The sequence below is a fragment of the Physcomitrium patens genome, chromosome 10 (genome assembly GCF_059467195.1).
Source record: "Physcomitrium patens ecotype Gransden chromosome 10, ASM5946719v1, whole genome shotgun sequence".
In the NCBI taxonomy this organism is placed as follows: Eukaryota; Viridiplantae; Streptophyta; class Bryopsida; order Funariales; family Funariaceae; genus Physcomitrium; species Physcomitrium patens.
In genome coordinates, this window is record NC_143419.1 from 6,284,444 (window position 1) to 6,300,646 (window position 16,203).

The window sequence follows — 16,203 nt, forward strand, 5'->3', positions numbered from 1 at the left end:
ATACAATACAATTCTTTATTTGTTACATAATCAATTACACATAATACATTTTTAAAATTTATAAAAAAAAATATTCATATATGCCTTATAACATTTGAATTTTTTTTTGAAATAATATAAATATGAATCTATATATTTATTTTTAGTAAAATTATAAAACAGAATAAATTAAATGATATATATATCAGTGAATTCTATGAAACAAAATTAATCTATTACTTATTTATTTTAAAAAATTAATATATAATTTAAATATATATATTTTTAGATTATTTTAATATCAAATATTTGATATCAAAGTAATAGAAACAATTTTTTCGAATTAAATAAAAATATAAGAAGTGGATAAATGTGATTACAAAAATATAATTAAAAATATAAGAAGTGAATAAATGTGATTATAATTCATAATGAGTTTAATGTATATTTTATCTTTATAATTTGCAAGTATTATTTTAATAATGAAACATAAGTATATGTAAATATATATATATATATATATATATGTGTGTGTGTGTGTGTGTGACTTATTATAATTTACATATGTGTATACATTACACACAATAAAAAATAAAAATAAAAACAACTTAAAGTTTTAACTTTTTATGATTTAGTTTATTATTTATTATTTATTATTTATTTTAACATTTTTTTAAAGAAGTACAAAAGATGTATGTATGTATTTGTATATTTATATGATAAATAAAGAATGTTCGTGTCAAAAGTCCAAGCTGTCTTAACCATTATAACAAATATTAGTTTTGTTATTATTATTTATAAAACATTTACAATATAAACTTGTTCATGAATATATATATATATATATATATATATATATGCGTGTGTGTGTACAATTTATTGTGTAAGCACATATTCTTGAATAATTTTAACAACTCAAATTCGTTCGTTTCACAACCCTTTATAAACTTGAATTTAAATAAACAACTGGATATCATTTTCGGAGGAAGTTTTAAAACTATTGTTACATCTTTAACGATCTAAGTTTGCAAAAGTGTATTTGTGTATATAGATGTATTTGAAGTATTTATATGCTTTATTACTCCTAAATTGATTAACAACCATTACAATACCTGGTTATATGTATGTATGTATGTATATGTATGAAAAGAAAAAAAAGGAAAAAAAAGAAAAGAAAAAACAATAATTGTACTACATTATATTTTGATGATATAATATATTCATTTATTGTTAATAGATATTTTTATAACTGTTAGCATTGTGTAGTGTGGTAGAAAAATCTATCTCACATAAATCATTTCTTGATGTTTTATATAAAACAGACTAAAATTCAAATATACATAAGTTACATTAAAGAAGGTTTTGTTTTTATTTTTTTAATAAACATATATACTTAATTTAATGTTATAAGATAAGTTTTTAATAAACATGTAATGGTCGTATAAATTTATGTATTTGGTGTTTACTTGTTTTTTATTTTGAATTATTTGTACCAGATAGCTTTAATTTAAGTTAAAATAAAACAAGTATGAAGACTAAGTATTTTTTTCATTAGAAGTGTGTTTTGAAAATTAGAAAAATTCAAACATTTGAGTTCTTTAAGAACTCAGTATTATAAAATTTTAAACTATAGAGGTTTTTGTTGAAACATCTAGCTCAAAAGTTTTGAAAAGTTGATAAATTTAATTCGTTGACTGTAGAAAAAAATCAGTAAGTTTTTTTTTTTTTTTAAATCATTTTTTTGTAATTTTTTTCACCTGACTAAATAGTTTATATTTACTAACCTAATTAGTGAATTATTATATATATATATATTATAGAAATATATATATATATATATATCTAAAATATATATTTTTGAGATGCATAAAATTATATTTTTTAAAATAAATATAAGAATATCAAGCATTCAGTTTATTAGATCAGGATTTTTTATTGGTATATTTTTTTAACTTTATTGTTGCATGTTAATATTTTCTTTACATAAAACACATTCAAATAATTTACAGTTGTTGATTATGATGCCTCATGAAATGTTTATTAATTGACAATTAATTATTACAACAAAAAAAACTTTAATGCAGTTTTTATTGATAGTATTTGAAAATGAAGATCAACTCTTACCTTTATTTATTTATTTTTTTTCTTCTTCTCATATTTTAAATGCATAAATAATTGAAAAAAGTGTAGATTTCTTAGTTAAATTTCCAATATATTTTTAATTCAACAATAATTCCAATGTATCTGTAAAAGTATTAATTTCAAAATTAAAACATGATAAGGTTTGAAATCTTTGTTATTGAATGCAATTAGTGATTCTCTTGCAGATGTACTTCAAATAATGAGTTTATGTTACTAACTAAAATGATAAAGTATAACCAACAAATTTGAGACTACTGTTGGTGGTTTTTGTGTATGAAAAAGTGACGTATCTATTTGAATGAAATTGCAAAAAAGCTCCACGAAAATAATAATAAAATAAAATTACCAATTGTTATCATTAAAGATAAATATTTGATTTGAAAAGGAAGCTCTTGTAAAAACAACTGTTGTTATTAGTATTAATGTACAGGTATTTTTTAAGACTACAATCAGGCTTATTTATCAAGGGCTACTAAAAACCATGCACCAGAAAAAGCAAAGTTCAAAACATTATCAAACATCAACAAAACAGAAGAATTGATTTAAGATTACAACTGAATGAGCAAAGTTAAAGAAACTCATGCTGTGTGAAATTAAAAATTAAAAAAAATAAAGTCAAAATTATTGAAGATATTAAATGTGGATTTTTTTAGAAACAAAATTCTATGAGAAAATTCTTTTGAATTTTAGAAAATATAGTATTATTAAAGAATAATTCCTTAATAATGTACGTTTTAAAAAAATAACTATATATTTTGTATATTATTTGAATCACCATTTTTTTCATCAAATTCTACTTAATTTCACTTTTATTATTGTAGAGTAAATCTTATACACTATATATATATATATATATATATATACACACACACACTAACTGATTAATATGTTACATTATAGTTTGAGTGTTTTAGTGTTCACGCAGATACTAAAGTATTAAAGTGAAGTCGCAAGCCACAATAGACGAGACTCACTGACATGGAAAAGGCACGGTGAAAGATAAAGGATGCGGTGATGGGATCCACGGAAACGGGGGCTGGAACCAACGATGAAAGGGTGCAGGCGAGACCGCAAAGGACCTCGCCACCAACGTGCTCAGCAAATATTCGATTTATCGTAACGGGCGTACGTTAATATCCGCGGGGGATGCTTGGATGCCGGTCTACGCCGGGCCACCCGGCATATCATGGGGCCAGGCACCACCCACTCCACGTGCGCTTCTACTCCCCCAGCCGAGGAATCGCTGGGCCGAACCTGACGCACCATCGCGGCGTCGACGCCATTTCCTCACGTCGACACTGCTCGAAATATTTTTGAATTGCCGTCCCGGAGCACCACGTCAAGCATCATCCGATTTCTGTTTGCATCTCGCTGTTAAGCAGATTGTCGGCGATTTGGCGATTACGTCGGTCGCGCGATAGATCCTCTGCAGGTGAAGAAGGTATGCAGCTGTGTGCCAATTGCTGGATAAATTTTGTTCTGCTTGTTGATCGCCGCCTCTGGAACCTTCTCTGAATCTTCTAATGTTGAAGCGACGATTCCATGTTTTGCGACGTGGAGCAGAGGTGTAGGATTTTGGTAGGGTCTGCTTTGCTTAGGGTGCTTTAAACATGTTGCGGATCTCTCTCTGTTGCCATTTTTTCTGTGTGGTGTTGGAAGGGGATAACGATCTAGATGTTTTGTTTCTCCAAGTGCAGTTTCTATATCATTCATAGGGCATTGTTGTAGATTATTACGTTTTTTTTTTTTTTTTTTTTTTTCATACGAGGATCGGTGTTAGAGCTATAGGTTTTTTTAAAAAAGGTACAGAAACTAATAGATCTGATTGAAGTTCATGTTGTAGACTTCGATGCGAGGGCGTGGTGCATCTAGCGTCTGCACTCGAAGGCGAAGGTCCTGGAGTTAGGGTGAGAGGGAGTTGGCTCGTTTCTTGCAGACATTTAGAAACTCCCGACGTGTATTCAGCACTGTGGTTTAAAGGAGCAACTCCTGAAAATTTTGCCCTAACTCACAGTTCGTGGCGAAGATTTTTTCTAAGCGAAAGCTCTCCCTCCCTCGCTGGAGGGAGAGGGAAGAGGACTCGAAGATGGCATCGTATCCCAAGGCATTGGGAGTTGCAGCAGTGGCGTATGTGGCAGTAGATTACTTGCGTGAAGTTGCCCCAGGACTTCACCAGGTTCTGCAACCTTGCTTGTGGGGGTTCTTTGCTGTAGCAGCTGCAGTCCGTGCCCCGTACTATGATTACTGGACCCGAGAGTTTCGGTCTATCGGAATTTTCTTAGCGTCTCTGGTGTTCATGCTTAGTTGTCTCTGCGTCGAGGCTATGGCGGTGCAATATGTCACCACTGTGCTGGGTCTGGATTGGCACTGGTGAGTGTCCCTCGTTCAATTCTAGGGTGATCGTGCTTCTGTCTTATTCTTGAGGATGAATGTCGGGATTTCTGATGGTTAACCACTAAGTTAGCGTACTCGATCTAGCGCAATAGCTCCTGTCTAATTGAAACGTTTGAACAGCCATTTTGTTTCATTCATGCTCACAAAATGCTAAGTTTACTCGTAGAATGTGATTAGATAAGATTCTGTCTTTCCCGAAGTGAGCTAGACTAGTTCTCTTCTCGTTGTTCCAATGGTACTTCGTTGTAAATGCGTTCGTAAGCGAGAATGTTGATGCTAGATCTAGAGTACCTCGCCACGCACTCGTCTTCTTTTCCTTTTTCCCTTTGATCTTTTTTCCAACCGAATGCCAGTACCGGTGCTTGGGATAATTAGAAGATTACAGATTGTGGAGGATGTTACTGTTGGTTATCGAACAGTTAAGTTTGTTGAATGTGGCCTGGGGCTACTTCTATCAGCATTTACCAGATTTCACCATTGCTCTACTTGTTAGTTTTTGCATGTGGACACTCTCGTTAGGATTTCAAGGGTTGATATTCAAGATGCAATGGTGGTTCTTTATTTCTTCATGCAATCAACTATTTCCTGCTGCATGAAGCAAAGTCTGTCGGAAGAATTGAGCTAGTCTTGGCGTTGTAATGTTCCTTAGCTTGACTTTCTGCTGATAACTTAATCAACCGGGTGTTGTAGGCTTACTTCCTGTTCATTCTGCACGACTTTAAGTTGAAAGAAATATCCAAGACTTTGCTTATTGAGATCGATAAACTATTTTTTAGGAAACTCGAATTGAGCTGGTGGTATCAATCTGCCATCAGTTTGCACACGAAGGAAGACTAGTTTGCAATGCGGAAGAGTGGTTTGGGGAATGTTTTGAGTTCTGTGAAGTTGTAGTCACAAAACGAGGTCAACAATATCAACTCTGACACCCGGTCAACTTGATTTGTTCCATCAGGAGTACTGCGCCGCTTCCCGACTCTGGACAATGGCTGGTCCTAGCTGGCAACGAGAAGCTACCAGCAGCAATTGTAGCTTTTTTACGAGCTCCTGTCATCGGGCTCCATCATTTCTTGATGCTCTTCCTTCTCTTGGCCTTTTCGGTGTTGTACGGTTGCGTAAAAGCCCCTGGTATGGGTCTCGGTGCTCGCTATATGTTTACCATGGGTGTCGGTAGACTAATCCGAGTTTTGACCTTTGTTGCTACAATCCTGCCTTCAGCCAGACCGTGGTGTGCTCATGCCCGATTCAAGACTGCCAATTACCCACATCCATGGGCACAAAAGTATTACATGCCGTATGCGAAGGATCCTAATATGGTTCGCCAGGTCATCGATCGGGATGAAGCATTTGGTTAGCTCGAAGCACCTTTTGACTCTTCGTTCTGCACTTCTTTCAACCACCCATCCGCTGGGTATCTACCACTTTGGAATTGCGGTTTTAAGTGTTGAAATTTCATCACCGTTCGTAACCAAGAAATTGATAGATCCGTTAGGCTTCTTTGTTAGAATTGGTCTAAAAACTTACACTAGGTTGTGTAAATGACATTACAATGCCATATGCTTCAAGATGTGGAATGCCACATTTCATTTTTTGGATTGGTATTTGAATTCTGCTGTTGGACGAACCCTACGGAATCAGATCTCTATCATTTATTAACAGTTCGTGGGAAATTTTATTGCAGCCGCTGTTGGGAGTTACCCACCAGAGTACGTGCCCAACTGGGGTTCAATGCAATTCCTGGTAAATATTTTGAGACCCATGGACCCAGCGAAAATCGGGAAAGGACCAGAAAACTGGTTCAACACTCTGAAACGTGCCGGCGGTGGGTGCAATGACCTTGTATTCAGTGGTCATATGTATGTCGCGGTTCTAACTGCTATGGCTTGGCAGGTATGAATTTCGACTCCTATCTTTCTCCTCACCCGTGGCCATTCTCAAAAATAAATCGGGGAATTTTGTCACTACAAATCATTGTCTTTTGTTATACGAGCACTACTGGCTTTTACCATAGAAATGGTCAATAATTATTGGACAAGGTCGAGTGGCACGAATCCTGTGCTCTGGTACAGCCGGATGGTTGTGACTCTATTTCTCTTGACGTGCAGGAGGCGTATCCTGGCTGGGGTTCGGTTTTCATATGGTTTCTGGTTGCACACACTGGACAACGAGAGATTCGTGAACGACACCATTATAGTGTGGATGTGGTTTCAGGAATCTATGTAGGCATCTTGATGTGGCGCACAACTAGATGGATATGGTCGAGCAAGGACCACAACCAGAAGCTCAAGCTCAAACATTTAGCCGCAATGGAGGATGACCTCCAAAAGGCTGCCAAAGAAGGCGATCTTGAGGGAATCAGGTCCATGTTGAACAGAGTCAGCAAATCGGGTGCGGAAGAAAAAGCATCTGAACGGACACTGTTATTGGTTGCAGGTTCCATATTGTTCATGACACTTGGTCTGGGGCTCCTGGCCTTCAAATTAACTGCAGACGGTTAAACATGTTCGTGGTCGTTGGAGGTCATAATTATAGCTCATTTTTTTTGGCCCACTTATTTCTGTATCTTTACCATGTGATCGGGCCTACTTGTCCTGTTCCCGTGTTACAGTGTGCAAATTCCTTCATAGCAACTCTTCCTGGAACAGAGTACATATGGCTTGTGAATATGGTAATCGCGATGCATCTCGGTTATTGGAATCAGATAAACATGTAAAGAAAAACTTGAATCTTGAACCTGGAGGTCTTGTATTGTTGATTATCTCCAAGCTTGCAGATCTGTAGTGAAAAAATGAACCACAAAACCAGTTGCTGCAGTCCACAAGGCACAGTTGGGTGTTAATTGTGAAGACACAAGCTGTTTATTTCAATATGTCAAGAATTTCTTACATTCACAACCTCCACAAGTCCTCATCAAGTCTTCAAAAATATTTTCTATGCCATTAAGACAAAAGATGTCACAACTATTCAACCAAAGCAGTACTTTTGATTATTGAAGAAAATTGCTCGAATGATAGAATTCTAGGTCTAGAGAAAACACAAATCTAACAAAATAAGATTAAATTCATTAATTTTAAATCCTCAAAAACAAAATAAAACTGAAAGAAATAATTCACTGTTTTTGATACAAAATAGGGTGTATCTAACGTTTTGCTTCAATAGATGTTTTGAGTAAGTGTATTTTGTCTTGCATGTAAGTGTATACTCTTTACAATTTTTCTTTATTCCTTTTCTCAAGAAAGCTTTGAGAGTAATCAGGTTATTTAATAATATTTTTGCATGTAATCTTTCATAATTCACAATTATATATGTTAAAATAAATCAATTTCCTCCTATACTTTTGACTTTATATTTTATTTTTTTAAAAAAAAGATATTGCATTAGATCCAAATAGCCCAAAAACAATTTCTCAAAGTGGAAACTATATAATACTAAATCTTTTGAATTTACACAAGAGGCTATGAGAAAATATTTTTTATTTCCATAAAAAGACTTGCCATAGTCTTGATATCTTAGACTAGAGGATAATTTATGTAGAAAAGATCTAGGCTAATTCAATATTACATTTATTTGTGTATGTTTTACAAAACTTATATAATATTAGATTTTCCTTGCTTGACATACATAAAAAGCATTAAGAATAATTAATCTTTGCTTCCTACATATTATTAGAATTCTTTTGTACTATATAAGACAAATTTGCATTGGTTCTTTGTGAATTCCAAATTAAAACCAAATTATTAGATTTAATCAAATTTTCTAATTAAAAATATATATTGTAATTCATAATTGATTTCTATTTAGTTTCACTTGTATTCAAGGGTTGTTGATTTTTACTACTTAATGTTATTTATAGTTATTAATGTTCTTTATTATTGGATTACATAATAAGTTCAAAAATATTGTATATTATTTACTGATTTTTCTTGTTTGTTTGTTTGTTTGTTTGTTTGTTTTTTTTTTCTGTTTTTTTTGCAATAATGTATATAAAATCCGAAAATGGTCAAACAATTATTTTTAATGTACTTATAAGTTTGCAGTTTCTCTTTAATAATTGAAGAATTTTTAAAAAGCTATATTTCTTTGATTATCCAAAAGCATAATGTAACACAAAAAGAGATAACAATAGAATTTTTTTGGCTATAAATATAACGAAGGATTTGTAACTATAATCTTTTATTTAGCAGTATGTTTTATTTTTATTTTTCTATAATTAGTTAATACAATCCAGAAAGGTGTAGCCCTATGCAAAGATCACATATACTTTCTAAATCATGTAAAATCCTCCCAGATATGTTTTCCAAGATCATGTAAGATGCATTTTTGTAAATTAGTGCAACTTGAAAAAAAAACAGTGGAAAAAAAGGAGAAGAGGTAATACTGACCATGACTTTACATCAGAGAAATTTTTAATTTTATTTATTTGTAACTATTTTTTGGGTTAGCTCAGATTTGGATTGAATAATTAATTAATTTTATTTGTTGTCGTTGCAGCAAAGAAACCCCGCCCAGCCACATGGCAAGAGCCCACATGCATTGGCGTGCTGACGACAAAGTCGGACTAGGTACCGAGTACGAGCGCTGAAGTACCGTGTGAACAGAGCAAGTGGGTAGGTTATGTTAGGTAGGTAGGAAGGTACAGGGCCGCATGCCGAGGACGGCACCACAACGGAGTAGCCCCAACGGGCTCATCGATTCCGTCTCCATGTGCCCTTCTTCGTGGTCGCGTTCGACACAGACTGCGAGCTCGCTCGCAAGACTGACCTGCCGAGAGCGAGCGAGCGCGAGAGTGCGAGAGAGAGAGAGAGAGAGTTCGATAATGCCGACCTCGTGCTTTTCCTGCTTCGTCACAGCTCTGCGAAGCGGGAGGAAGCAGAAGTGTGTGTGTGTCTCGCTATCTTTATTTTTAGAACTGTCGGGATAAATGACGCCGCGGACCAAGACTTACTGTTGTTACTAAGTTAGCATCGCCAACGTCGTCAGCCATTATTTTCATGTTGCTCTGAGTATTATTAACAAGGAACAACTACGTAGTGCTTAGTCGACTTTATTTTGTTATATTTTTTTAGACGGTTTAAAATCTCTCTACCCCCCCCCCCCCCCCCCCCCCCCCCCCCCTCTCTGGTAGTGGAGATCGTTGAAAGCGCGACTGCGTGTCGTGGATGTTTGATCGAACGCCGAGAATGGGGAATGTGAGCGGGCTTTTGTTGGATTGAAGGAGGGAACGACTGAGTTGTTGTTGCGGAATGGCGGGAGAGTGAGGGTGCAAGGCGAGGGGGTGAGAGAACTTTTTGCCTCGCTGAGGAGTTGAGGGTCGAGGTTTGCGGTTTCCGGCAATGACGACCAAGCGTCAGCCTGTAATTTCGGGTGCTTCGCCCGCTGGTATGCGTTGCTGCTGTTGTATCTGGTACTACTAGGAGTGATATGACGGGAATGTTTGGACTATTTTTCTGTTTAGGGTTTTAGTATGTTTCTCTATCTTTTTTTTAAAAATAATCTCTTTCTATCGTTTTCGTTTCAATTGTAAGATCTGGAGGTGAACATCATTCTCTTTGACTTTTGGGGAGCGATAGTAAGAAATTGACCTAGAAATCAAGGTACGAGTGAGGTTGGGAATGCGGGATATTTTTTCAAATGTGGAGGTGAAAAATGGAAAGGATAATAGGGGAAAGGAGTTTAGAGCTGCTTAGTGGTTATCGCATTATTTCTCTTTTATCGACAGTGGGTTAAATGTAGTGTAGCGAATTAGAGGCGGGATGTGAGCATTTGTTAGTCTGTTCATGGTTTTTATTTTTATTTTTGTTTCTTTGTTTTAAATTTTTATTCTTTTTAGCCAAGGTATCCGGAATTTATCCTTCGTGGATTGAATGACCAAAAGTAGAACTTCTTTAAAGAACTAATTGATACCCCGTTGGTGGTCTCCCGCGTAGGCGAGGGAAACCTACGTTGTATCTGTTTAGCGAAGGAGAAGAGTACCACTATTACTCGTCCATGAGCTCACATCTTCAGGAAATAGTAAAACCAGCTGCCTTAGAAGTCTCAGTTGTTGTTCAGAGTTATTGCCAAGTCTTTTTCTCCCGAAGAAAGTGCCAATTGCGCCAACAGTTCGAGTCAATAACTGAATTTGAGCTGTGAAGACAAATATGCACACGATAGTGTAGCTTCTCGAGCTGAAGAACGTTTACACAGAGTCGTAACATGATGCAGGAACTTAAGAAGCATTCTTACAGCTCTCTAAGAGTGAAGCACTGGAAGATATTTACACTTGTAACCATCTTTTATATTTATTTTTTGACTTGCAATCAATGCATTTAATAATCACGAGCCCCTTATTTTGAGAGTGCTGAATCTGGTGAGTTTCCTACCGACGATTGTAGGGTTGAAGATTAAATTGAGGTCTGGAGCAGCTGCAGCAACAAAGCCAAGCAAAGGGAATCAGCTAGAAGAGAGTGGGGAAGATTTGGGAGCTGATTCTGGGGATGATTCCGGAATGAACGAAGGAATTTTGAAAAGGAAGCGGACATCACCACCTCCATCACAAATTTCTAATAAAAGACCTGCTATAGAGGATTCCCCAGTACCCTTGGGGCCCAATGGGGAGCCTGTGGAGGTGGTACCCGGCAAGAGTGAACGCGTTGCTGGTGATCTTAATGTTGTTAAACAGCGCGTGGGACAACCTCATAGCTCAGTTGGAGCTATATTACAAGCAGAACAATCTGTGCAGCTGGGTGGTGATAGAGATTATGAGGAAGCAAAGAAGAATAATCCTAATTTAGAAAACATATCGCATGGACAGCTACTAGTAAATTCTGTTGCACCTGCTGATCAATCTGGAGCTTTTCTTTTAGGAAGAAAAGCAGGCGCAGACCCAGCAGGATTTGGTCAACAACCACATTTAATGCCTATTGGCTTGCAGTTGTCATCGGGTATTCCAGGTTCCAGAACGAATGGTGGCACCACAGAGCAACATATTATTCCTAGCCATGCGGGTAAGATGCTCAAATCTCTCAACGACCAACTCCTTAAATCATCGTATTTATGTTAAGTGAGTTTTCTTGATTAAGCAGAGGTATTCATATTATAGGAAGCACAAAAATTTCCGCATTTTACAAGCATGCGAGCAGTATTTGAGAGACCTATCTACCTTTCCTGTATCTGTGAATTCTACGTGGTTGAATATGAAAGAAGAAATAGGTTTGGAGTTTTGACGTTTACTCCTACTTGGCAGGTTGGTTTTCATGGACTGAAATACAAACTTTGGAGAAAAGAGGTTTGCCTGAGTTTTTTAACGGTAAAACGCCTGGCAAGACTCCAAAGCTCTACATGGATTACCGTAATGCAATCGTGAAGAAGTATCGGGAGAATCTTAAAAAGATGATCACTGTTGCCGATGTTCAAGAGCTGCTCGTTGGTTTGGACGAAAAAACCATATCTCGAATTCTAGATTTTCTCGATCACTGGGGTCTTATCAATTATCAGGTCCCTGCTGAATTACGGCCACTATGGCAAGGTCCTGTCCTTGCTCTAGAACCTGATGAAGCAGGCATTTTGCGTGCATTGCCTCGAAAGGGTTCTAGTTTGTACGAGTTTGATAGCATACGAGCTCCTGGTATCAAGCAAGGCCTTGTAAATCCACAATCAGCAGATTTTGCCATTGCAGAAATGCTGGCTCTCCCAGAAGGACCGGAAGTGGAGTATCACTGCAATTCTTGTGCTGCTGATTGTAGCAAACAGCGTTATCATTGTCAGAAACAAGTTCGTCATAATCTCACGCAGATCTCCTGTGATATTCGTCGTTATTTAAGTCAGTGTTCAGTCTTGTGCAGGTTCTGTGCTGCCGAGTTTCAAGTTTAGAACAGCGGCACTTCTCTTAATCTATCATGAATGTCTGGTTTTTATTGACTCGTGGATATTTGGCAGGCAGATTTTGATGTGTGCTCTGATTGTTACAACGATGGAAAATTTGGGCCCGATATGGTATCTTTAGATTTCATAAAGATGGATGCTTCAGAGGAAGAGAATGGAGTTGGTAGCGGTTGGACGGATCACGAAACTCTTTTGCTTCTCGAGGCTCTAGAGATGTACGGAGACAATTGGAATGAAATAGCTGAGCATGTGGGGACAAAGTCAAAATCACAATGCATTTTGCAGTTTATACGGCTTCCTGTTGAGGATCCCTTCTTAGAGGACATGGAAACCCCTGGAACGTCTTTGAGTGTACCAGATCCACCTCCTAACTTAAAAGTAGATAGCACGGTACAAGATGCACAGACCGGAGAGGGAAAAGCCAATGCTCATGCACCTAGTACTGAAGCTGGTTCAGAGATTTCAGGGGATCTACAAGCACCGCCTCCAAGCTTTGTTGCTTTTGCTGATGCTCCCAACCCGGTCATGGCCCAGGTGATGTTTGTGGTGTTTGTGTTGGGTCTTTGTGTGCAAAAATTCCAATGGTGTAAGAAGCATCATAAAATGATGCATTGTATTCGTTACTAGGCTAATACATGAGTATTAATCGATTTTAACTGAACCACTTTTCGTGTATGGATTTAATGTGTTCAAGAACTATCTTTTATATATCAAAAAATATCATTTGGTTAATCAATAGTTATCAATTCTTGTTTTCAGCTGTAGAAGTTACTATGATAAGGTTTCTGGTCTGACAAGTATTTTTTTCTATTTTTTTCTATTTTTCTATTATTCTTGTAGGTAGCCTTTCTTGCAGCCATGGTTGGGCCACGAGTGGCTGCAGCAGCTGCACAGGCTGCACTAGCTACGTTGACGCAAAAGGATCCTGGGCCCCGACTTGCGGCCAACACCTCAACTATCCTGGATGATCCTGGGGTTCATCAACCTGTCTCTGTGCAACTGCCTGACAGGTTTTCAACTTGCTCCTTGTGTAGAGTGATTTTCTCATTTACTGTCGATTCGCGGTTCTATTCTTATTTAACGATAACTGTCTTACTTAATAAAGTTATGATATTCGATTATATTGTGAATCACAATAAACTTTAATGAACGCTATGCTTACATTAGGACATAACTGATTAAGACTCATATATTGGAGAAATCTAGGTTCTCTCGGAACTGATTACTGTAATACTGCTTTTTCCTTGTTTCACTTATTTCATATTTAGGTCAGTGATTCATTGCATTTCATGATTTTACTCGAATGTGTTGGCTTGCTCTCTGCTCAGAGTTATCTCTTAGGTTTAAGAAGTAGAGTAGAGACTGAACACAAGTAAGTTCCAACTAGCTGTGCTCTTGAAGTTTGCAGGTTAGTGTCAGCAGATACTGAAGTGCAAAATAATAGTGATGCAATTCAATTGAGCACTGCTGAAACTGGCTCTGTTGGTGGAACCTTGGTCTCCAGAGCCGAACCTGGTAAGATTACAAATTTTGAGTTTCATTATGAGTTCCTGTGAGATCAAACCATGAGAGTGGAAAATCGCTAATTTCGAAATGTTTATTGATAGCTGTGCTCCTTTAGTTAGCACGCCTCCAAATATTTGGAGTAGTCTGTTGAGTGAGCGCGTGTTGCAAAAGTTCCTGAAATTATCCGTGTTGACGAAGGTGGGACTTCTCTTTCAGGTGGCCCAGTTCTTCCAAAGGTCGAACTAAATGTGAAGTTAAATATTTCTGAGGAGGCCATAAGCAGTTCCCATGTGAATCGGGCTGCGGCAAATGCAATGGCTGCTGCTGCTATTAAAGCCAAACTTTTGGCTGATCAAGAGGAACGTGAAATGCAGCGTTTAGTCACCATCGTTATTGAGCACCAGGTACCATGCTCAAAACTGCAGGTGTATTTTTGTCTGTTTTTTTCTTTGAATTAGCGAATATTAGTTAGTTGGGTTACGGCTACTATTTATGTAGGCAATTGAAGGACATTGGCTTAGGCGAGATCTATAGTCTTGTGCTTTTTGTGAGATCCAAAGTAGTATTTATACGAAAACCAGCATGTGCCATCTTTTAGGATCATCATTTACCCTGTTGCATGCAACTGGGCTCAAGAACTGTGCTAAATGTGGTGTCAAGCATTGTCGTCTTGGATTCTGAAATACCAACAAGATTAAATGTTCCTGGTGAGATATACTTGGTGTCCTTGGCACTCAACAAAATGTGGTTTAATCATGACTTAAACGTCAAATCTAACTCATATCCAAAAATAATTGTGCTACAGCTGAAGAAGTTGGAACTGAAGTTGAAGACCTTTACTGATTTAGAGACGATGTTAGCAAAAGAATGTGAATCAGTGGAGCGCGCTCGACAGAAGATTTACACGGAGCATGCACGAATGGTGGCCAGTCGGCTTAGTACAAGCTCTAGTCTTACTCCACCCACTCTTGTACCAGGGCAGCAAAATTCCACTGCTGGTTACACGTTTGGACCTGGCGGACAGGCCACCCCTATGTATCCCGCGGGATCCACGTCCAGCTTTCAAGGATCCAATTCCACAGGTTCTTCTCCTTCCCCAAGTTTACAGGGATTAGCAAGACCAGTGACTGCAGGCGCAATGTCAACTCAAGGGCAATTTGTGAGACAAGGAATGGTGGGAGGAGTCACACCTCCTCAACTAGTGGGGCGATCAGCAATGCCCCAAGGAGTTGCACCTCCTTCACAGTCTCTCGGCAGACCTTTGATGCCCAACCAGACCATCCATCCTCAAACCCCTGGAAGACCCCTCACAGCACCTCCGGGAATGTCGCGACCTGCTCCAGGAGGCACAGGTAGTGGTCCAACATAGTAGAGTTGGAGGTTCTGTAGATGGAGGGTCATGTGTAACTTAAGAAGGATAGATAAATTGCAGACTTTACTCTACGAGATACCTTCACCAGTTGTAAAGCTGTAATAGTCTCCGCAAATACCTAGTAGAGACTACTTTATGGACAGAAAGTTGAAAGATCGGTGCATTTTGACTGTGCTCGGAAGACAGCAAGTGATTACTGGGGACAAGACTTGATGTATGCTCGCGTTCACCTTAATGATATCGCTTCTTGCATAGTTGAGAGATTAGTGTATGGCTTCGGTACTCATTTCCTTTTCAATTGTTTACTTTGCTCGGCCCGTAGAGCTGTAGACAAATTCGACAAGGTATAAGACTCGATCGAACTATTTTGGAAGCAGTTTCGAGGTGAACCTTTTTATCAGCACCAGATAGTTTGATTTAGTTTCTTTATGTAAGTAGGTCCTTCCTCTTTTATGAAAAGAATTAGTTCCAAGTAGGTGTTCGTGAATCTCCGTTGAGGAGGACGTGTAAGAGGTTCGTTGCAATTGACAGGCCAGCGTTTGGCCTTGGTTACTTCAACTCGAAACAAATTTATGAGTCCCGCGCGACACACTTGGCTCATGTTGCCGAATCTCGGGCACTTGGGCAATACATGGACTTGTTGAGGTCTTCCTGTGACGTTGCTCATTGTTGAGCATGTGCTCACTACATTCCCCGACGAATTGCCAACGTTGCGACGGGCCTCTATCTTGAACTACTGATGAATAGGAAGGGTAGGCCTTCTCGGAAAGCCCCGCACATTGAATGTGTATGATCCGAAGAAAACAATTGATTTAGAAGTAAATCCAATCTCAAGCATTACTCTCCGTTCTCTCTAGATTTCAAATCAGTAGATACGACTAAAAGAATGCTAAAGATAAACGATAATTATCCATACCTCTATGATAGACGAAGATATAAAAGTCTTGATG

The 16,203-nt window shown here is 37.7% G+C and overlaps 2 protein-coding genes across 2 annotated transcripts; both read left to right on the forward strand.

Moving 5' to 3' along the window:
• Positions 1-3,342: 3,342 nt before the first annotated feature.
• Positions 3,343-7,142, forward strand: LOC112287586 (protein PHLOEM UNLOADING MODULATOR). The gene is made up of 5 exons (XM_024530719.3): positions 3,343-3,562; positions 3,965-4,491; positions 5,468-5,862; positions 6,194-6,402; positions 6,618-7,142. Exons 2-5 carry the CDS (start codon positions 4,208-4,210, stop codon positions 7,008-7,010), a joined length of 1,281 nt encoding a protein of 426 aa, XP_024386487.1. The 5' UTR covers positions 3,343-3,562; positions 3,965-4,207; the 3' UTR covers positions 7,011-7,142.
• A 2,102-nt stretch (positions 7,143-9,244) lies between these two features.
• On the forward strand, positions 9,245-15,519 carry LOC112287740 (SWI/SNF complex subunit SWI3C homolog). The gene is made up of 8 exons (XM_024531082.3): positions 9,245-9,891; positions 10,887-11,498; positions 11,738-12,264; positions 12,430-12,909; positions 13,216-13,385; positions 13,784-13,890; positions 14,098-14,285; positions 14,687-15,519. Exons 1-8 carry the CDS (start codon positions 9,846-9,848, stop codon positions 15,248-15,250), a joined length of 2,694 nt encoding a protein of 897 aa, XP_024386850.1. The 5' UTR covers positions 9,245-9,845; the 3' UTR covers positions 15,251-15,519.
• Positions 15,520-16,203: the final 684 nt, after the last annotated feature.